This window comes from Egretta garzetta, unplaced genomic scaffold (genome assembly GCF_000687185.1).
Source record: "Egretta garzetta isolate BGI_Z169 unplaced genomic scaffold, ASM68718v1 scaffold455, whole genome shotgun sequence".
In the NCBI taxonomy this organism is placed as follows: domain Eukaryota; kingdom Metazoa; phylum Chordata; class Aves; order Pelecaniformes; family Ardeidae; genus Egretta; species Egretta garzetta.
This window is the reverse complement of record NW_009259597.1, coordinates 613,192-636,229: the sequence shown is the minus strand read 5'-3', so window position 1 is coordinate 636,229 and position 23,038 is coordinate 613,192. Positions and strand designations below refer to the sequence as shown.

General features: G+C 37.4%; 1 protein-coding gene across 1 annotated transcript in view; it reads left to right on the top strand.

The window, feature by feature from the left end:
• LUZP2 (leucine zipper protein 2) overlaps positions 1 to 23,038 on the top strand; it is a 196,909-nt gene that overhangs the window by 133,040 nt on the left and 40,831 nt on the right. The window contains exons 7-9 of the mRNA XM_009638176.2: positions 1,691 to 1,753; positions 18,488 to 18,562; positions 22,389 to 22,553. Of these exons, the coding sequence (XP_009636471.2) occupies positions 1,691 to 1,753; positions 18,488 to 18,562; positions 22,389 to 22,553 (303 nt within the window). The remainder of the gene's footprint in view (positions 1 to 1,690; positions 1,754 to 18,487; positions 18,563 to 22,388; positions 22,554 to 23,038) is intronic.

The window sequence follows — 23,038 nt, the reverse complement described above, 5'->3', positions numbered from 1 at the left end:
TAGAATCCCATAGAATTGCCTACCAGCAAGCTCCTGCTTGGTTCTGATCTCACAGGCTGCAAGCAAACAGTTTCAGTGAGCCCTTGATTCCTTGCTGTCCAATTGCGTAGATGGGAGCATGCTTGTGATTCTATACAGTCCATACGGCTGGCTTTTCTTCTCCGGGAATTCCGAGCCCTGGAAAGAGGAAGGCAGGGCGGTGCAAACCTCTGGCTTCCCAGGAAACAAAAAGGGGCATGCGCCAGGGAAATATTCCCAGATGCTGTGGTTTAGAGATCATTATCAGGCTGTGTCTAATGATGATCTTATCTAGCTGACTGCCCTAAAGAGTTTTGCATGTCCTCTCCCTAGAAGCCAAAAAACCACAAAATAACCAAATTTTATCACAAAGAATTACAGGTCATATACATGCTTTTGGGTCACTTATATTACGCACTGAATACGCACTTTGGATACCTTGTATGCCACAGACACTATGCTTTCTTAAGCACAACTCCTAGAACAATTAAAGTTGGTTAAGGTTTTTTCATTGGACTTTAGTTAATGTGGAATATATTCCATAGCTCTACCAACTGCATTGCCAGATGAGAGGACAGGGCTATTGAGTATAGGCAATCGGCACGTTCTGCTGCATAGATGAAATAACAGCAGCTGTAGTTACAGAAGAAAGAAGTGAACTGAACTGATTTTGGCTGGTTTTTTCTGATTTTACGGAATACAATAACCAATTTGGCCTTACTTCTTAAGTGTTTAAAGCAAGTTCTAAAATTTTGTCTTTAGATTCATTCATCCTTCCCAGAAGTCTGTCACTGAATTGACTGCATCAATTGGAAAGACATCAAACCTTTCTAAAAGCTCCAATTTTCAAAAAATATGTTACCATCTGTAGTAGGTTACGTTTATGGATGTGCTGTTTCAATAAATGTGGAATAGACTTCTAATCCATTCCAAAGAGTTCTAAACATTTGGTATTAACTAATGCGAGAAAACTTACTGAATATCAGTTGAGACTGGATTTTATCAAATAGAAATTATTATTTTGTCAGAAGTCCTAAGATAAAGGGGGAAATAGTTGGGTGTAGTATTGAAAATATTTTCCATTATCTTTTGTTTAAATAAGTAAAAGAATGTATAGATGATTACTAAAAGTTATTTTAAGGATAAATGTAACAATATTTAAAATATCAGTCTAAGTTGCTATAAATCAGCATAACTATTCCTATTTTAGAGGACATGGTCACAAACTGAGAACCGAGTTCATTTGGATACTATCTGGAACTCCCTGGTTGTTGCAAAGAACCTATGCAACACTATGGAAACTTTTTTCCCTCTAAGAAAAAGAAGATTCTTTACTTTGAGGGTGTTGCCTTCAGTTATGCTTCATGGAAAGGCTTAATAACCTCATGTCTAAAGTGTGTAAGCCAAATGGCTATTCACCATAGTACTAACTCGGATCTTAAAGCACTAAATATATGCTTTAGGTGAATACCGTTTTACATTTTCCTTGATACTTTTGCCTGGTTTAGACATGGTAACCTGGAAAAGCAACTAACTTTGATTTTGGTTGTTTTTCTTCATTTTAACCTGATTTAGTGTCTGCTGTTGTCAGAACTTGCTACCTTTTTTTTTTCCTAATCTTAAAAGTAAATATTTTTTTAAAAAGCCCTGATTATGTTATCCTTACTTTCAGTCAAAAAAGATCCAAGCCCAGCTGAAAGAGCTTCGTTATGGGAAAAAGGATTTGATTTTTAAGGTAAGTTTTATTTCACTGGAGTTAGCTGAAGTATTAGAGTTAATACAGTATTGAAGTAATGTAGGAGCGTGATAGCTGCCTTTATTACTGTTGTTCTAAGGAGTTATTTCCTCCTCAACATATCGAAAAGAGCTCAAAACACCAGGTTTTTGCAAACCACTCTAACAGGGACAGTGCTTTTTATTAAACTGTTTTCTGGGGCAAGGAGGAGAAGAGAAGATTCAAAGCCTAGAAAGCTGTCTGGTGCCTTTGGTTTTAAATGGACAAAGGCGGTGGAGAGTATTTAGTTTATGAATATCTGTATTTACACTCACATAAAACAAAGTTCTAGTCTCCTGCTGGTGACCAGAACCTGTTGCCCTATTCCATAGGTTCTGTAACACATTTTTTTAGCTTTCTAACTGAACAATAGAATATTTTACAGGTGGTTCTTGATTTGCTTTGCATAGCAGTCATGAATAGCCTCTGTGGCAATGTCAATTATTGTTAATGCTTAAAGCAAATCTTTGTGTTTGTGGTAAGATTGAGCAATGGAATGGTCCTTCGGTCCCGGCATCCAAATTCCTGTTTCTAGGCTGAAACATCTTTACCAAAACTGAAGCTTCTAGGAAGAAAATGAAATGTCTGCAGCTTATACAATCCGAATAGCCTGTCAACATTCAGAAATTTTGCTGAAGGGCATCAAGTCCTTGTTAACACAGGCAGAAGTTAATCCCTGTTAAAGAAGGAGGAGAGAGATTCGGGTCACCTGACTGGAGGCTGCTAATTGAGTAGTGCTTTTATTCCCGGCATAAAGGATGAAGATAAGTAGTCATCTTCAAAGTGACTAGAGCTAGAATTACTTACAAAGTAATTCATCTCAATATGAGGTCCAAATTGCCTTCTGGAAGTATTTAACTCTCTCTACTGTCTTTCTATTATATGCATAGAACTGTAAAGATGGAATAATGTAGGCCAGGAACATCTCAGGTCATCATAAGCCCCAAACTAGGGGAATAGATTTAGAGATAAAACCTAGACATATTATACACCAGGGCAGTTAAATTTTAATACCAGCTAGCATTACAGAGATAACACATTTTTTTCTTCAAACTCAGTTTAGCTGTAATTGCAAGTTTGAACAGTGGAAAAGATTATAGCTTCTAAACTTGCCTGGGTGTGAAAGCTTGTTTTCTTTGGCTGAGGCAGAAGGATTTTTCAGTACTACTATCTGCTTGTTGTTTTCATTATGCTAATATGCCATGATCCCCAAAATGGATCTGAATTATTAGGTTGTGTTGTAACGCTTAGCAAGGGAACACTCCTACCTTGAGCTGCCCACCTGGAAACAGCTTACAGAAGCAGAGAAGGAAACACGAGCATGAAGTGAACAAATGGGAAAGACTCTCTGGCAAGTCACTGGCCTACATAAATGAAATCCACCTTCCCTTGATCCTAGTTCAGTAAACTATTTAGAGTACTTTTCCTTAGGAATGGGGGATTGTGGCAGAGGGCAGGGAGCTTACTTGTGCTACAAGAGACTCAATGTGTTTAGTGTGAATGGGAGGAGATGTAGTTCCCAGCATCTCTTGACCGTGTGCAATTCTGTATGTGATTGACTGCCTGATTTGCTAATTTGATATATCCTTTATGTGTGGTCAGAAATATTTTTGTTTTGGTTTATTTGTCAGTCTTTTTCCTGACTAAAGGAAATTTGATTTATGAAGAAAATGGAATGGCAAACTTGTGCTATCCTCCGAAATAATTATGTGAGATGTGGTTCACTGTGCTGTTGTGTGTGTTTTGGTGAAGATAGACATACTGAATAGAGTAGAAGCCATTTGGGACAGGGCAGAAAGCTTTTTAAATACCTGTCTGATCAGAGCGAGGCTGCTGGGTTTGGGCAAGAACAGGCGGTATTTCATTGCCAGTTGCTTTGAGACTGGAAACTGAGCAGATTTCCTATTATCATTGCTGTTGAGGCTGTTTTGTGAAGCTCTGATTCTTTTTGATAAAAGATCAAACCGGCGGATGGATAGTCTCCTGCCAGCACAGAGCATGAACGGTGCATGCGATAATCTCCTGGCTGCCAGTTACTGTCACGTTACAGGACTTCTACCCTTTCCCTCTTTCACCACATTCCCACCCCATTAAACCTTGTTTTCCTCATGCCTTCCTGAGGACTTTAGGGAATTCTGTTCTCTGTGTAGCTCTGAAGGTTGCAAGCTTCTCAGAGCAGTTCACCAGAAGGATGTAAACTTCAGGCTATTAGATTTCTAACAGGCATGAGGGAACGTTTCTGTCCATGCCAATTAAACTATTGCTTTCTGTGGTGGAATTAATTGTGAAGATAGATGTGAAGTAAGTGGGGGCTGCTTTGTTTGCTTTTTGTTTTGCATAATCGACATTGAGAAACCAGTTCTTAAATTTGGGTAACTATTATTGTCAATGACTCTTTACTTGCTAGGGCTGTGGGGATTAAGTGGGAGATGAAGATGAAGGGGGGAAAAAAGACAGCTTTCTCCTTTAATACTCCGGTGAATTGGTAAATTATATCTACTTTTAACAATATGTGACAGTAACTTAACAAGTGGTAGTAAATAAAACATGAGTTCATCGTATTTGGCATGTATTTCCTCTTATGTTTTCAAAGTGTTTTGCTATTTAGCTGATTAATTATGTGGCGTGTGTGTATGTATATTTATATTTTTTCTCTCTTTCTGTGATATAATGCCATATGACAGATAAGCAGTGAGAGTCACAGAAATTAAGTGGTGGACTCACAGCTATAGAGGTTGTCAGTATCTCTACTGAGATTAGAATTTGAGCTCCCATCTCTTTGTCAGGGTTGAGTCCCTCAAGCCATGCAGCATAGTGTTCTTCAAGAGTTGACAAAAGTTGAAATTTGCTTTGTATTATAGTGAGAAAAATAAGGAATGGTTAATTTTCACTCAAGCTTCTTAATTTTGTAGCTGCCTTTGTAAGTACTTACTAGTTCTGAATGAGTCCACTCTTAATTACAATAATTTAATTGTGGTCCTAAAACCCTGATTCAGTAAAGTACTCTTAAGTTTAAATGCTTTGCTAAAGTGAGGTCTACATTTGTTTCAGGCATTCATAAACACTTCTTTTCAAATTGCTCCTCCTTCGTTAACTGTCTTCCCATCATTTGGCTATACTGTCCTAGAAGTCGTGTGTTTTACTAAAGTAGAAAAGAATTAAAAATAATTTGGTTTTTTTTTAATGAAATGCAAATGTGTGCATCTGATAGGAATATGAGATGAAGAAAAATAAAGTCAGCAATAACTTTCACTATCAGTTTAGACAAGTATCTTGTATTTTTGAAATTGTTCTTTTAATTGTACAAAGTGAGACTGCGTCACTGTTATGGCTTCAGTATATCTTTGTTTACTTTTTGGTGATCAGTTTCTAAGGATTCTGCTTCAGAGTTTTAGAAGTTTGAATTTCATCTACTGCTTGATCTGGTTTCTCTTTTGTCATTTAAATTCTGAGACAAAACATATTGATAGACAGTCCTAAAAACCGAAGAAAAGTTGAAATGTGAACAACAACTAAGCCTAGCCTACCAATGCACTTCATCATTGTTCCATAGTATAATTAAATTTAAATAAGCAAGTAAATAGTATCAGCCTTACAACAAATTAGGCAATTGCTAATAAGTATTCTGTACGTGGCTTTATCATGAGTGGGATGGCTTATAATTATGCACCTCCCTCTAAAGAGCAAGCCACGTTTGCTCCAGCTTGGGTCATGGTTGTGGCTGGTTACTGAAGCATAGATGGGTGTTTACACTGACCACTGCTCGCCCGTGGCCCTGGGGGGTCCTTAAACCTCTGCATGTGTTTAGAGCCACCAGATGCCCAGGTGGTAGTGTCAAAGCAGAGGATGTCTGAAGCAGTGTGCCCAGGTGGCCAAGATGACCAACAGCATCCTGGCTTGTATCAGAAATAGTGTGGCCAGCAGGAGCAGGGCAGTGATCGTGTCCCTGTACTCCACACTAGTGAGTCCGCACCTCGAATACTGTGTTCAGTTTTAGGCCCCTCACTACAAGAAGGACATTGGGGTGCTGGAACATGAACAGAGGAGAGCAACAAAGGTGATGAGGGGTCTGGAGCACAAGGCTGCTGAGAAGCGGCTGAGGGACCTGGAGGTGTTTAGTCTGGAGAAGAGGAGGCTGAGGGGAGACCTTAGCACCCTTTACAACTGCCTGAAAGGAGGGCGTAGCGAGGTGGGGGTTGGCCTCTTCTCCCTGGTAATGGGTGATAGGACAAGGGGAAATGGCCTCAAGGGCCAGGGCAGGTTTAGGTTAGACATTAGGAAAATTTTTTTCACCAAAAGGGTTGTTAAGCCTTGGAATGGGCTGCCCAGGGAAGTTGTCGAGTCCCCATCCCTGGAGGTATTTAAAAGCCAAGTAGACAAGGTGCTTAGAGACATGGTTTAGTGCTGCGATGGCACTGTTAGATTAACAGTTGGACTTGATGATCTCGAAGGTCTTTTCCAACCTAAATGATTCTATGGTTCTAAGATAAACGCAGGGCTGGGAGATGAGAGGCATCAGGAAGCAGCGAAGCCGGAGGTGCTACAAATAGAGAGGGAAAGGAGAAGACAGGCTGGGAGGCTAGTGGGGGTGGCTGGCAGGCAGGGAGGAAGGAAGGAGGGAAGAGGAGAACCCTCTTCCAGCTCTTGACAACTTCTGCTGCTCCTCACAGTGTCTAGCTTGTTTCCAAGGTGGAACTCCTCAACCCACACATTCCTGTGAAGTGCAGTATCACAAATTACAAGCAAGATTGTCATTTACCTTCAGTTCTCTTTTACGCTCCCAAATAGTGCTTCAGGTACTGAGCACTCAGTATCTCTAAGGGACTAAGCAGTACCATATCAACATTTCCAACTCAGGCTTCTCTTATAGCCACTTACACAGGCTTACATAAGAAAGAAAAGACAGGTTTGAAATACTTTTTTTTTTTTTTTTTTTTTTCTTTCAAGGCTTGTTTCAAGGAAATATTTATTTCTGGGAAACACCTGAATTGACTCTATATGTGAAGGAGCAAAGGATGCGTTTTAAAGCCTTACCTAACTAAACATGTGCTTAGAAGTCTGTCATTTATAATCAAAATCATTTTCCAAATTCTTTGACACACATAGTACTACACCAATCAATTCATTATTTGGATGTGTGAAAATAATTTTAAACTGTGCATTTGATAATGTAAATAGAATCAGGGAAAAGCAAAATCATGTGAAACAGTTTTCACATCATAGTGACTGGTTGTGGTAAATATTTATACCATTCCTTCCTCTAAAGTAAAATTGATGCCACCATATGTGTTTTCCTCCTTATTAGTAGTAGTTAATTACATGCCACAGTAAACCTATTTCCCAGAGTTGCAAAGTATTTATTTCTGGGACGCAGGCTATGAGATTCTGCAGTCCCTGCAGAGAAAGAGGTGAACTGATTAAAGAAAAACAAACAAACAAAAAACCACCACAAAGCCACTGAAGACCTGACTTAGCAGACAACTTGTGTTAAACATTAAAATATTAATGACCTTGTTGTCTGGGCTGGAGATAATTGATTACGTAATTTTAAATCTTTCATAAGCTTTTACAGAAGTGCTTTGTGTGCTTGCACACGTATGAAGATGCAAAAGTTTCAGGTTTTCCAATGCAATTCTGTTTGTGTAGAGTTGGTGGTCAGGCTTGACCCAAATCCAGCCATTCCTTAAAGGTACATTCACTTCACCCACGATTCGCACCTGCTTGTGTTAAAACTGTTATCAACTGCAGAATTCATCTGACCTTGCATGTTTGAAAAATTAGTCCATTTTACACATGTTAAAGGATTCTTCATTATGTTCAAAGTACCATAAAACAACTTCTTTTCTTGAAGAAAGCTTTCCCAAAAGATCAACTTTGTTTTCCTTAGGCTTCATTTATGCATTGATTTATTTAGCACAAAAAAGAATGCTCTTATTTTTGTTGTTGCTTTTACGTTGCCCTGTAAATGCTAAATGTAACCTCTGTAGCTGACTGTTAAAAGGTGATGATAAGAGAAAGCTGAGGATGGTTTCCTATGGGCCTGTCATATCAACTTCCCAGGGAGAACACTACAACTCCTCCTGCTTTCCGACAGGATCTCGAGCCTGTGGTCTGTTTATTCATCCAATGTGTTTCTTTCAGCATCTGGATATTCTGCAATCTCCCGTGGGAAATGTAGCAATGCTGCTTAGGAAAAACAAAACAACAACAAAAAAGCTATTATAAAATATCAATTATAAACATAAATGTAAAGCAAAATATTAGAGGGGTTTGTTTTGGCTGGTTTGTTTAGATTTTTTTCCCCCAGTGTTCTTAAACCAGTGACTTTATCAGGAATAAGCAGTTCTATAAGCTACGGGCTGACTTCAGCGTGTTACAAAACAACTGAATAGGATCTGGGAGAGGAGACTTATTGGCTATTATACACTTAATGTACAGCATTTATTTTGAGAGAATAACTATCAAAGACTTCAGATAGAAAAATGTTTTTAAAAAAGTTTCCACGGACTTTGCCAGAAATGACACAATGAATGAAAGTACCGAACTGAACGTCCTTTTAGCTATATTTTTATTTATTTTATGATGTTTTCTATTTGATATATTTAATATCATTGGTCTACTGTGGCTTTTATATTACTCGTTGATGACTTCATTAGCAAATGTTATTTTTCTTTGGATTGACTCTTTTTTTCTATAAGCCTTTGCTTTTCTTACAAAGGATGAAGATGAAATGAAAAGTGCCCACAATACAAGCAGAGTCTTATGCACTTTTCCTTTTAAATAAATAAATAAATAAGAAAGGTTGCTTCATATTTACTGTGATCAGAAATTCTTACACGTATGTGGCAATCCCATCAGCACTGCTTCAGTTTTGGCAAAAGCTCTTTTTGTAGGAGAATAGGCAACATGGAAAGGATGTTCCATATTCTCTGTCTCCACAGAAGGTTCAGTTGTATACCTGTTATTCTTTCACAATGCTTATCTAATTTTTTTGTTTGTTTGTTTGTTTTTGTTTTAGAAACCTGCAGCAGTTCAAATTGTGTATTTCTGATGCTTTGGTCTATCCTAGTCTATTAGCCTTAGTAGTAGAAAATGTTTTCTTACGTGTCTTGAATCTTCCTTACTGAAATTGAAGCCAAGTAGTTATCACACTATCACCCATACACTTGGAGAGTAGATTTATTTATTTTTTTTAAACCCCCTTCCTTTAAGGCAATATTTTGAGGTTATTATCCTGTGTGTCTCACAGTGCTGTTCTTTTTTAGATAAACATACGTAGCATTTTTTTTTCCAGTCTTGCTTCTCAGTACATGTTTGCATACCATTAATTCTTCATGTTAGTCACATCTGAACTTGTTTTCTTTGGTCTGTGTCCATTTGCAGTGCCCTAAAACAGACACTGAAGTCCAGCTGGACATTTCACTCATGCTGAGCAGAGCAAAAAGATTTTTGTAGTCTGTACTCACAATGTTCTTTGCTGCAAAAACGTGATGTTCAGTGGTGATATCATCTTGAGTCATTCATCTCTACTGTTCTGTATTCTGTATTTGTTTTATTGATTATTCCTGTCCATATTTAGCATCTTATACTTGTCTTTAGTGAATGTCATCCTGTTTTTTCCAGTTTGTCAGGATAAATTTAGATAAATCCCATCTTCTATGACACACAGAGTTCTGGTTTGATGTCACCAGAATAGTTAATGAGTATATGTTTAATTCACTGTTCAGCTCATCAGTGAGAATATACCAAATAAAGCTCTGTCCCCTAGAGAGGTAGTCCGATTATTCTTTTCAGTACTTTTCCAAAAATGACTGTTGTACTAATAGATTTATTAGTCATGACTTCTTCAATTTCTGTCTTTCTGAAGATGGGTATCACAAGTACTCTTCCAGTCTTCAGGTTCTTCTTCCACTCTGCTGAGTGTGTAAGGAACTTAGAGCCCAATACCGCTTCCTAAAGCAATAAAAGTGGTGATGCACATGCGAAAACTCTTATCAGTCTGTAATTGGACAGAGTCATGTTAGAGAGGAAAACTATGTTTTGCCTAGAACAATTTATCAAAAAATTTAGGACTACACCTAAAAAAAGAGCTACTGTGTATCATAGCATTTAAACCTGGATGAAAAAGGGTGCAGGTGGTGGTGGAAATAAATCATATATCAACCCACCAAAAAAAAAAAGGGAGAAAGGCTTAAATAATACATTGTATCAAAAATATCACATGGATTTTGCTCCAGACCTTGAGGGATGACCTCAGTATTGTTATTTTAAGTAATTATTTCAAACTATGATTTGTTCTCTTGTAGAAAAGGTCTTTGAGTGTAGGAGATGACATCGTGGCTTGCAAGTATTTCAAAATGCTTTTCTTCATCTAAAGCTCAGGAATTATCATCTTTGTGTTAATATTACTAAACATGTGTGAGTAATAGATCCAGCAATTGGTGCTTATACATGCAGATCAGGTTGTCTACAAACCCAGAACTTATGGAGTGGTTTGCATTTCATGCTCTGGTTCCACTGCACCAGTCTGTGCAAAGCCAGATAGAAAGATCGATGACATTTGTCTTTCAAAGCATTTGCAATACAAGGTAGTTACAACGTCAGTAAAGTTATATGTTTAATAGCTTAATCAGTAATTAATGCTCTTTCACGGAAGTTGCTGTATCTGGTGATGTATGACAGCCAGGAGCACGTTGCTAGGGAGAGCTGCATTTTCATGTTGCAGTGTGATAATGTACAGCTTTTACTTTGATGACTTGCTTGAAAATAGGTGTGTTTTCTTCAAGGAGTATCTTTGTTTGTCAGAAGTCATCAGGATGGCAGGAAGAAAATTTTAAGTATATTCCTCAAAGCAATTGCATGGATGGCTGAGGGAATGGATTTTATTCATGTAGAAGTTGTTGTTATATGAAGATTATTCTATTTAACTGTGCATTTCTAGAATGCAATGATTTTCCAAAATTCAATTTTTACTGTTTTGTGAATAACAGGATTGAATATGAATATTGTGCCAGGTTTTGTTTGCTGATTAATCTGGCAAGTCTCATCCTGAGGTGGATGACTGATGGGGCAGGCTGTGCAGGGTTTTATGGGTTAATGTCATGAGTGAGAATTGATGTTTTCTTTGAGTCCTAAGATAAGAGATTGTGGGGTCTTCCTTGAGGTATTTCTGCTTTGTAGTATACTGAGTGTCGGACTTAGTCGTCATGGTTTAGGATCCCTATAGCTCTTGCTGCATGTGATAGTTCAGTCTCAGAAACTGCTAGATTTTGGGTTTTCTTTCCAAGTGAGAAGGCTTATGATGCTTTTTGTTTATTTGTTTTTATAACGCTGTTGTTGATTATTCACTTTGGGATTTTGTTTTTCCTTGATCAAGTGATATGTTTGTACACTTTCAGGTATGTATTTGGATGTTGCCTACTGCCACATGTATAATTTTGGTTTTCAGGTTGTCAATTATTTGTGATTAGATCTGGCTACTTATTGGATGTAGAAAAATGCTTTAAAGCAGGATATTATTGAGTTGTTTTTCTCTGTAGAAGCTGAGGCCTCTGGGAGAGACAGGAAATTGAAATTTGCTTAGTTGATTTTTGTAAAGTATATATTAGGGCTGTTGCATAAATATCTGTGGTTGATGTTTGGGTGGTAAGAGAGGGCATGATTACTTTTCAGATAGCGATCTTTTTGAGATAACAGCATAGGGACCATTTCCTCTTCTTCTGTTATGTGGTCCTTTATCACTCTATGGTAAGTGAGTACTTCTTGTTTTCATGAAGCACAAGATATTCTTATTTTATTTTTTTTGTAGTAGATTTTGGTTTTGTTTTTTTTTTTGTTTTCTCCCTAAATGGTGGTATAGTGTGTTTTCACAACATTGACAAAAATGTATATAGAAAGTCTTATCTAGAATTGTGCTTATTCTGTAAACACTCTTTGTGTCTTAGAAAAACAGAGACTTGCTTATGAAGTAGATGTCACTGTTTACCTTGGCGTCTTTGCTGGTGCATATTTTCCATTTCAAATGCCATATTTCAGCATTCTGTATATTGTTGCGGTGATGATATAATCATTACTAATGTGTTAATGTTAGCACATTATGTTAGCGTCATAGGAGGGTCCTGAAGAATTGGTTGCTGAAAAATACTTACAAGCTATTTGCAGATGTAGGACTTCTTTTAATATAAAGAGATGGGTGACACACAAGAAGGTGGAGGGATGTCATCGTATATATTTTGCAGTAAGGATACTGGATTACGTATTAACATAGTTCATTGATACCCCTATAGAAATAAATCTTTTTTTTGAGATCTCTGTATTACTCATTGTTGGCTGATTTGGAGCCACTTTGCAGTAGTGAATGTGCTGGTGTTAATGAATGCAATACGTGTTGGATGTTTTAGGTTTTACTTTATTCATCAGCTGAATATGAGGTAATGTTTTTGAAATTGAAAGCTTTAAGATAGTTCTCTCTTGACAAGCACTTTTAAGTTAAGCGATATTGCCAGATATACTAGTTCTGTTTTCTTTGATTTGTATTTTCCTGGATGAATTACAGTCTTGACTGGAATGGTCAAATCCTAGAAAGAAGCCCCTAAAACAAAAAGTTGAAGCTTTAGGCAAGATGTGAACTAATCATCCCTCAAGAAAAGGGGAAGTAAAAGTTTCCAACACACTACTGGCAGTGGCGTAGAGCATTCTGGTATGCCTGACATGAATTTTAAAATGCTTACCCCCTCAACGTTTGTTCTCTTACTGCTAAAATAAGCAATACAATTGTTTAAAGAAGACTGACTTAGAAAAGAAAGAGCAACAGGTTGTAATCATGTCGATCAGTTATCCATCGGAAATAGCAGCTGGTGCTAAAACCTAACGCCCTCTGGCTTGATCTGAAGGGAGGAAAATCCCCTATGGGAGATAAAAAGGCAGACCAGGCGTAAAGGTGAGTGATGTGGCTCTTCTCTTTGTGCGCGTCGTCTGAGCATGTTTCTGCAGAGCAACAGTTCTTTTCCTTTCATTAGAGGTTGAGTACTTCGCTAAAACCCAGGCAAACTGCTATTTTGCTTTCATTGTAAAAAGTTTTATGTGAAGCATGAGGGTTGGGGAAGGAAAAGTGAAATTTCAGCTAATAAAAAAAGCACAGAATTCTTATTTCCTTTTTTTAATGGACATCCCAAATAGTCACAAACGAGAGATAAAAGCATTGTGGCAGTAATGAGCATTAGGGAGATGTACAAGCCGTGAGACTTTGCAGAAATGATGTTTTTAACTGACTTTTCTTCTTGTTGTAAGTGCTTGAAATACAATTCAGGTGTTGCTGAATGTCTGGGTTTTGCTGCCTGTCTGCTTAAATGGAATAGCTGCCAAAAAGTGTTATTCTTGGTTACATTTAACACCTTGTGCTACAGTAAAACAGTACAATTTAGAAGCACAAGTCTCTGTTTTTCTAAGACACAAATAGTGTTTACAGAATAAGCACAGCAGAATAATCTTTACCAGATAATTTATTCAGATTTCTGGTTAAGTGGTTTCCAATTAAAAAGCTGTCCTAGTTAGAACATATAATAATTTTTAAAATAAAAAGTTGTACAGTAAATATTTTATCTTTTTTCTTAAACATTTATTTAAGGCCTGTGTGGGAAAAAATGGAGTTCAGAAAGCTGGATCTATTTAATGTGTGATTAAACATCACTTTGTCAATCATGTTTTCTAATTAAGCAGAATGTGTGATAATTTTGTCCTCGATAAACAGCAAGTCTTTAGAATTTTTGTAATAGCAAAATAAAATCCTAATTTATCGTGTCTTGAAGTGAAGAAAACCGCGTCATGGCTATGCTTATCTCTGCATATGTGAGTAATACTTCTAGTGTGCAGCCATAACCCAGGCTTTTCTGGTAAAAAAAAACCCAACTTTGAAATTATGTATAAAGAAAGGAAAAGGAATGGTGTAATTTTTTCCTGACTATTTTAAGCAGTTGCAAGTTTAAAAAAAAACCAAAAACACCAAAACACAAAAAGAAAAAAGCAACCCCCCACACACCCTCACCAAAACCCCCCAGTACAGCAACAATAAAAGCTGTCCCCATTGATCTTCTATTCCACAACAACATACTGTATAACGTTTCTGGGAAAGAAATGCTAAAAAGCCTTTTAAAAAACATTTTTTGGCTGCACAAATGAGCATGCAGTGTTTGTAATAGCTGTACAACCGTGCAGCCCCATCACCCACCTGACCTGAAACAACCCTTAATTATTCTGGGGGTGGAATTCATATCCCACTGTTAATGTGGAATAGATCTGGGATCAAATAAGACTGAAATGTTAAGGTGAGCTCCGCTCCCTCTGTCCTCCCTCTGACCCACGCAGTATTTGATCGCACTGAGGGGTCCTGTTTCTGGGACTCCTCAGAAGGAAATAGGAATTTCTTATTTTTTTTTTTTAAAAAGTCATTGTGCTGTTGGGTTTGTTAGATCATACACGGAAATAGCTCAGGTTTGCTGCCCTGTACCTTCAGGAAAAGTTTAGTAACCTTAGAAGCTTTAGGTTTTGTCCGACTCCTGAGAAGAAATGGAGAGGACTTGGAGGAGATGTCAGTGGAAAAGCTTATGGACTAGCCAGGTTTGGGAAGAAAGGTCAGATCTACCTTTTCAAGAGTAAAATACCAACAGGAACACTTACAGGAGCTGTATTTGGAGCATATTTGTAAAGTAGCACATTGTTACCAACAGTACATAATCCAACAGCAATTTGTTCATTGTATTTACATGGGTATGTTTGTCCCAAGAAAGATCATTGAAATGATTAATTTTTTTAGAACAAACAATAGTTATAACTTCTCCAAAGGTACACAAAACACCACTAGTGAATGTTTTTCTCCTTCTCACATGACTAAGGACGTGAGAAGTCTAAAGCTTCTAGCCACTGTTTTTCAGATTAAAAACCTTCTCTTTGACACACACACCACACACACACACAACACACGTTTTGTTGCTTTTGTGTTACTTTGAGGGACATGAACATCTCAACTACCTATATTATATTGATATGATATTAATAAAGTCTTGAACATTCAAAGTCATCATCCCAAAGATATGTAGGCGTTGCCTTCACTTTATTTATATGTAGAAAAACTCTATTCTGAATGACTTTTTATAAAAAAAAAAAAATCTGTCAATTTGGATTTTTTTCTATCTAATTGAAATCAGACTAGTCTTTTTGCTTTTTATACTTATGCCTGGAAGAATTTAAATGTGGGCATTTTGTGTAATGTAATTCACAATAAGTAAAGGTAAGTACACTCATTTAAGTGAGTTAGAACAGTGTACTTCACTGACAGTAATTGCTCAGTGCACTCTTCCAGAGGATGAAAAAAATGATTTATCTCTGTTTCCTCTGTTAGACCTGATTCTATAAGAGAATCTACAAGAGATTGCCTAAAAGAAACTTAATATTTCAAAGTTTTTCCAGGCTATGCCTTTTAAAGGTACTTTACGCTTTATCGGATTTGGCCTTGTGTAGTTCTGCTGGTATCTTGTCCTTTTCCTTTATTCAGTATCCAAGCCACATTCATTGAATTAGGCTCCCTAAAAAGCTTCTAAATTAAACCAGCAGTTGAAACTATTGCAATGTGAATTCAGCCTTGGCAGATAAAAATTTTCAGAAAAAAAAATTATTATTCAGCAGTTTTGGGACTAAGATGTAAATAAATATCACTACTTTCAAGTGAGTAGTTCATCAAAAATGTATTTTTAATTCCAGGATTTTATTCTCACCTGATGTGAGTTGGATTGATATCACTGGCCTATTGGCTCAGGAATCCATGCAATAAAATAAATATACATCAAAGTTACAGAAAAAGTCTATCAAAATAGGACAATATTACTAAAAATAAGAATAAGGCTTGATAAATGATGCATTCAGAAAGACTTTATTAAAATATATGAGCCTGTGCTTTGGAAGAATACCTTTCCGCCATAAGCTGAAAATGTTTTCCTTGATGTGAGCAGTGTTATTACAATATATTAATTCTTTGTAATGGCACGCAGCAATTAAAGAAGTTAAACACTTTTCCTCCAACTTGAGTTTCATTGAGTCCAATGTATTCTATAGTAACAGATGTTCCCCTGCAAGGAAGGCAGCAGCGGTCACCTGTAATCACTATTGCCTGCTTCCTATCAACTGCCCAGAGTTTCAGATGCCTACGTCATACACGTGTTGAAGAAAACCAGGTGTCCTGAAATTGATAACTTCAGCTCTGGTATTCCCACAATTTTAAATGGTTACACAGATGGTGCTGAATGGAGAAGTTGCCTTGTTGTCTGGCCCACACCATGTGGCAATCCATCATCTTCCATCTGATTCTAATCCTTTAGCAATGCACACTGTCAGATGACGCCATCCTGGCCTCTCATTTATCATGTAAACATTATTTTATATAATTTCCTTTTTAATGGTAACCCAAATTATTGAATTATATATACTGGTTTTCAAATCTTGGTTCTCATTAATTGAGACTGTATTAATTTGTATAACTGTACTGTAAAAATATTTTAATAAGTACAAATATTAATATGTTGATGACATGAGAAATTACTCGGCCTAGTTCTAGTATCTAATGAGAACTGTCTGTGTCAGATGGAGCCAAGCTTAATGTTCAGTCTTTCAAACATTGACTGGGACAATGTTTATGGTGAGTGATGTTGCGTACTATATTTAGTAACAAATGTAAATGGTACTGAACTGTAGAAAAATGCTTACATGTTAGTAAGTTTTTTCTCTAATAAGGCAGCGATAAGTCCAGTTAAATTTTGCAAATTCTAATGAAATGGAAGGATTCTTTCTGTATTGGATGCTCTGCTGCCAGACTGAGGAACCGAACCAGTGGTCCGATCTGCGTGTTGTGTGTGTGCTAGTGACTGGTATCAGGTGCGAGCAACATGATGTGGTGGAAATTAGGGTCTGCATTCACAAGGGACTTCCCCACCTACCTGCAAGCAGTTGACTTCTGCTTTGAAGCAAGATTGCCAAATCGTACATGGTTTTGACTAATGAAACGGTGGCTGCTCTGATAAATCTGCAGATAAATGCCTAATCCTGTTTTACAATGCAACTAAGTAGTTCTGTACATGAGCAGGGAACTGAAAATGTCAGGCTTTTGTCATTTTATCAGCCAGTACAGCCTGCCTAATGCTAAGAAACGTCACTTAAGGTATCTGCTGAGGACTATGGGCTTGCCTAAGCTTACACACATCAGCTAAGATTTGTGCTGAAAGTACTGTCATTGCCACAATGCAGATACCAAGTTAACCATGTTTTATGGGGTTTCCGCTGAACAGCATTTGTGTTGTGGGGCTGTGCATTAAGCTATGCCACAGACAGCACAGTCTTGAAAAGCCTGGCAAGAAAGTAGTATCTGGCTGGGGATGAACTTCAGAAACCTGGTCAGCATGGGGTGGTGCTGAGGGAAAGGGTGCTTGCAAATGTTGGGTCAAAATTAAAGTGAGCTTGAGTAAGCTTAAATAAAGCTTTTTACTGAGAAATGAGAACTTGATCCAATTATTCTGTATGCACAAAATGTGCATTACTTACTCAGAATTTCAGAGAGAAGGGATAAGGGGGTAGTCCAGTGTCTTTCTCTGTGGTTCCATTCCTAAACAGTGCAAACAAGTAGTGGGCAGTTTTTACAAATACAACAGTAAAAGAAAACTACTTTTTTTTCCTTTTGGTTGCATAGTAATGTGCTGTTAATGACAGGGCTGAGAACTGCGTGAATTGGGGAAGCTCCTATGTCCCGAAAATGGAAAGCTTTTGCAGAGAACGTGTTTCCCTGAAGTGAGCAGTGTGTTTGAGTGTATCTAGCTCCTAGGGAAGGGGAGAGAAAATCATTGTCTTTATTTATGAAGGATTTGAAAGCATCTCCTGAACCCTTGCACTCAATACATTGCACACACGTTGTAGAAAGCCAGATCTCTTCCTGAAGGACTATGCAGAAGAATAAAGTTATGTCATATAAAAAGCCGACACTCCTTCCATGTAGGGTGCAGGCTACTTGCCTGACCTTGACTTCAAATGCCAATCTCCCCAGACTTTCCCACTATCTAGCTGCGTAACTAGCTATTCTTGTGAATTTTCCTTTCAAATCTCCGGGGAAGGAGACGGAGAAACAAATCTGGAGTTAACCTCTTGTATGCCAGCAGATAGTAGCATTTCATAAGGCGTCTACCTGCATGAGCGTTTGGGTTTTTTCTAATTTCTCTGCTTATGCCAAATTACCTTAATGTTAGCATCTCCATGTTTAAAACTACAAACCAGTGTTTCAAATTACAAACAGAAGTCAGGTAAATGAACAAAATAATAAAAACTCTTTGAATACTTCAAAATTTTCAGAAGATTACTATGGCATAATTCTAAATACTTTATAGTATGGAATAACTTTTGCTACTGACATTGAAATTAGAGTAAACTTGCATTCACATAAATGGAGCAGATTTGAGCCCAGTTCCCACATAAAAATACACTTTTTCTCAGGAAAAAAAGAAAATCCCTTGAGGCTTGGTCTTTTTGCAAGCAATTCTGACCCAATTCGTATATATTACTTGTAAAATTTATATCCTTTCCTCTCTCACAGGCGCTGCATGAAAAATTATGGGAAAAAATGCGTTGTAGATTGCATCAGCTTTTTCTTCTTTATTCCCACAGGCACAACAGCTAACGGATCTGGAGCAAAAACTAGCAGTTGCAAAAGATGAATTGGAAAAGGCAGCCCTTGACAAAGTAAGAAGTGTAATGTAATGTAAGCATGTTTATCTCTATCAGCTGTGAATGTTTCAGTGTAATTTGACAAAACAAATTGAAGTCTTGTAAAGATTTAGATCCACACTTAATTGCATGTACCTGGGTGTAATGGGACTGAAGTCAGTGGAACTAATTATGCTATGTGAAGTTAAGTACAGCTGCAAAGTATGTAAGAGGAGGGCAATCAAATTAGAAAGAAACATCTCAAAACCCCACAGAAAGCCAAATGCTACAATTTTTTATGTGCAAAAGTATACTAACGGGAATGTGCCTGTAACCGATATCAGAAAGGAAAAAAAGCTTCAATATGCTACCAAAGGCGACTTTTTTGGTTTGGTTTTCTAGTATTTTCAGTTTTGATTGACATCAAAAAAAAAGTATGCCCCTTGCACTAAAGCAAATCTTGAGTATTGCAAGCACTGAAATCATTCTCCTGGCTGAGGATTTGCATCCAGCATTGCAAAATGTCATCTGTATAAGCAATGCTCACAGTAGCATTATCCAAACCAGTGTCTGGTCGTGTATCATGTGTTCCTTATTAGTACACTAAACTGAATTAATGTATTAATTTAAATCCATGTATTAGTTTAAACATTAAGCATGTTCCTCCTTTGTATGTATAACACTCAGATGTGGTCTCTCACTAGTGCCACTATACTGTCTGTGGCAATGGCAAGAGAGCAATGCTTGCAGCATCTTCTAAATGCACTTATTCATTATAATGCAGACAGTCGCAATGCTTGCAGCATCTTCTAAATGCACTTATTATAATGCAGACAGTTGTGAAGGAGACAGCAAAGAACGTTTGACATTGGGAACTTTTAATGAGAATGCTATTAAGGGATTTGGTCTGCAAATTAAAAGAGGATTTGCAGCACACTCAACTGGCTTCTCTGACCCTCTGTTTCTTTTCCATTAAATATGTTAGAATTTTAATTTAGGGCCCAGATATGGTTCTGTAGGCTTACCAGAAGCCTGGTGTTATCTTCTTGCAGATCATCATTCAAAGAGTCTTTGGATGGCGTCATTGCTTACATGCTGCGAAAGTGCAGTGGAGATGGCAAGCAGGAGTAAATAAAGCAGTGCAAATGAAGGAAAAAGACAAGTTCATGCCAGTGAGAATTATGAGACAGTTTTATGGGACTAGAAATACCCAGGTTTGACTAGTTCTAACTGCAGAATAATAAGACCATTTAAGTTGTAGGTACCTTTTTCCCCTAATTAAGAGCTTTTCTGTATGAACTGTGAACTGAAAAGAGTTAGAGATGCCAATGGCCCATCCATGTCATCAGTGAAGACTTGGCCTTAGCTGCTTTGACAACGTTAGCACAGATAGTTTCAGCTAAAGGAGTGGAAGCGATGCGTAAAGCAATGTGCAGTTTTGGAAAGTGAGCTGTACTTGAAATGAATAATTGAGTGATCCAATCTCAAACTGTGCCTATAAATAGGCATTAATTTGTATTTTTCTTTTGGGAGGCTATCAGGCTTTTCTATTAAACATTAGTTTGTGCTGACAGTGGACTTACCGTCTCTCATAAGTCCGTATTTACACTACAGCACTTTCCTAGTTCCCGTGGTGGACCCTTGGAAGACTGACAGATTTTGCGTTACCACAGCCCAAAATATTCTATATTGAATTTGACCACATGACAAGAGTATAGAGAGATCTGGAAAATCTGAAGTCTTGTGATGTGTGGGCAGTATTTTGACCAGCAAGCAGCCTATTTTGACCACGATCGCATCTATGCAAGGTTATCAAAAACTTTGACAAATTACATCCCTTGTTCCAGTAGTGTTTCCTTAAGTTGTAGTCTTGTGCTGCCCGTTTATACATCTCCTTTCAGCAATGTCAAAATCGAATTTTGCTACTCATATGATGAAAACAAAAGAACTTATTCTGCTTTTACCTTTGGAATGGCAGAATGACTGTTTGTAGCCAAAGCAGAACAAGCATTGGATGGCAGGGGTGGGAGATGAGAGGATGAGAAATTATCCGGAGGGATTTCTGGACGGGAGGAGTGTGTGGTTTCAGATCAGCGTGATTTGCAGGGTCATATAGTGCTATAATGGCTGAGTCCGTATCTTCAGTCTACTGGCTCTGCCGTTTTGGTGCCTGAGCTTATTTTGACTATGACAAATGGTGATTTATGTTCTCTGTGCAGTCACTTCTTGAAAAGGTATGTAAAAAGACATATTACACAAAAAGAAGTATGCCAAGATCTTCTATTGTCAATCAGAAATTAAAAGATCCCTGAGCCGGGTGGATAAAGTAATCCTTTCCCTTTTACACTGCCATTAGGTCAGAGACGTATCAGTCTGATTCAAGGTTCATAAATTTTAAAAGTGGTTATTCATACAAAGTGCTGTCCTCTTTGATGGTAATCTAGCATTCCTCTTCAGTGCACATCTTAAGGGAAAGACATTCAATTTTGTCTGTTTGCAAACAGCCAAACTCCATTCCACCTCCTGTTTCTTTGATTTTCCTTATTGTGCTGTGCATTAATAGTCTTTTTATGGTTGTCTTTGATCTTACCATTGAAATGTACCCTACTACCTGGTTTTCTTTGTTTATTATTAAAGAAACACTCAGATTTTCCCAGTTATGTGATACATTCCTTGATTCCAGTTCAGTGGAAGTTTGTTTTCTGATGTAAAACATGGAATAGTTGTCAGGTTCTAAAAAACACTTCTTCAGCAAATAAACTAAAATAAGGTTGTGTATACCGAATGCCATTGCTTAGGATTCATATAACCGTGAAATATATTTATATTGTCTAGATAATATTTCGCGTACGTAGTATGCAGTGTGTAATATGTTACATATATTTTTCATCAACTTTTGCCATGGTATACCTCACAGTCCTTGATTTATGTATCTTCAAAAAAAAAATCTTTGAAGCTCAAAGTGTGCTGATACAGCCTGTGTTTATAGGCACATTCTTAAAATGAAGAATAAGAGCAAGATTTTTTATTTTTAAAGGCCAAATGCTGCCTCACTTGGCCTGAGATGAGTGTAAGGAAGTTACCTCAATATCTAATATTTGGCTCTAAGTGATGTGCTGTGATGGAGCAAGGGTTTAAAATGAGACTTCCTCTGCCACGGTTATCTCACTGTCGTTACCACCTGAGCTTATTTCAATGCAGATTGCTATTTTCATAAATTCATCGATCTGTATTTCTGTGAGTAACATTGCAGTGTTCTAACACGAAATGCAAGCACTTCACCACTTAAAAGTTTTAGTTTGGCTTGATGGACAGTAATTGATCTGGACAATCATATTCCTAACAGATCGAAATACTTATGGTTTATTTACTATGCAGTGCTACAGCATAATATGCACATGTACGTTCATGAGGGAAGTAATCTTTCTGTTGGATTAAAATCAATCTTTATAACCTTGGAAATACACTAGTTATTCTGAACATTACAAACAAAATTCCATGCAAAGTCTGTGTTTTCACAATACTCGTGAACATCTACTTCTCCCTGTTATGTGTGGAAGTCTGGACACTGTATTGTATTTTTGTTTCTTTTGAGAAAAAATAATATTTGATAATTATTTGCAATAATCACTGTGGATAAACTAAAAGGGAAGAGTACAAGAGCTTTCCTACGAAGTTTGGTGTGTAATGCACGGTAACCTGATCATATAAAAAACCTGCTTTAAACAGCCTTAATTTCTTCTGCTAATAAGAAAAAACAGCAGCTGCTCATAAATGCTTCGTTTAATGCAGAGGGAGAAAGCAAGCAATTCTGTTCATAAGAACACGTCTTTGAAAACTGATGATTTCTTATTTTCCCCAGGAGTCACAGCTGAAAGCTCTGAAGGAGACCGTGCAGCTTTGCCTGTCTTCCGTTCTGCACAATCAGCCTCCTGCTACGAAACTAATCCCTTCAAAACCAGCTGAGAAGCTGACATCCCCAGCTACAAAGGGCTCAAAAGTTCCATTTCAAGTGACAAGCACCAAGGTATGGTTCCTCTCTCAGGGTTTTTTTTTTTAAATATCTTTGAAAGTTTGTCCTGTAAGAACATCGAACTGGAACTAAGGAGGATTTTAAATTCATTGAAAGATTAGGATGAATTTTGAGGATAATTCTAAGCCTGTTTCTGATGTCAGTAAACTTTTTTGAAAGTTGGGAAGCAGCTACTTTTTTTGATGAGGAACAAAATTTTGTCTATCACTTGCTAAATGGACCATGTCTGCATAACAAATCTACGAGGAAGATGGGTTTGCATCTATAATAAGTGAGGATGCTAATTCATAGGATTATTTACCTGTCAGGCACTGATAGTGAGTTTGTGGTAATATAGCCCTAGACAGTAATACAGCTTTTGCTTACTCTGTTGGTTTTTTTTTAGTGAAAAAGACTGATACAAAGCCATAAAATAGTCTGGGACACCCATATCAAATTTGCCTAAAGGGATCTATGGAATTGATAATAGGCCATAGGGA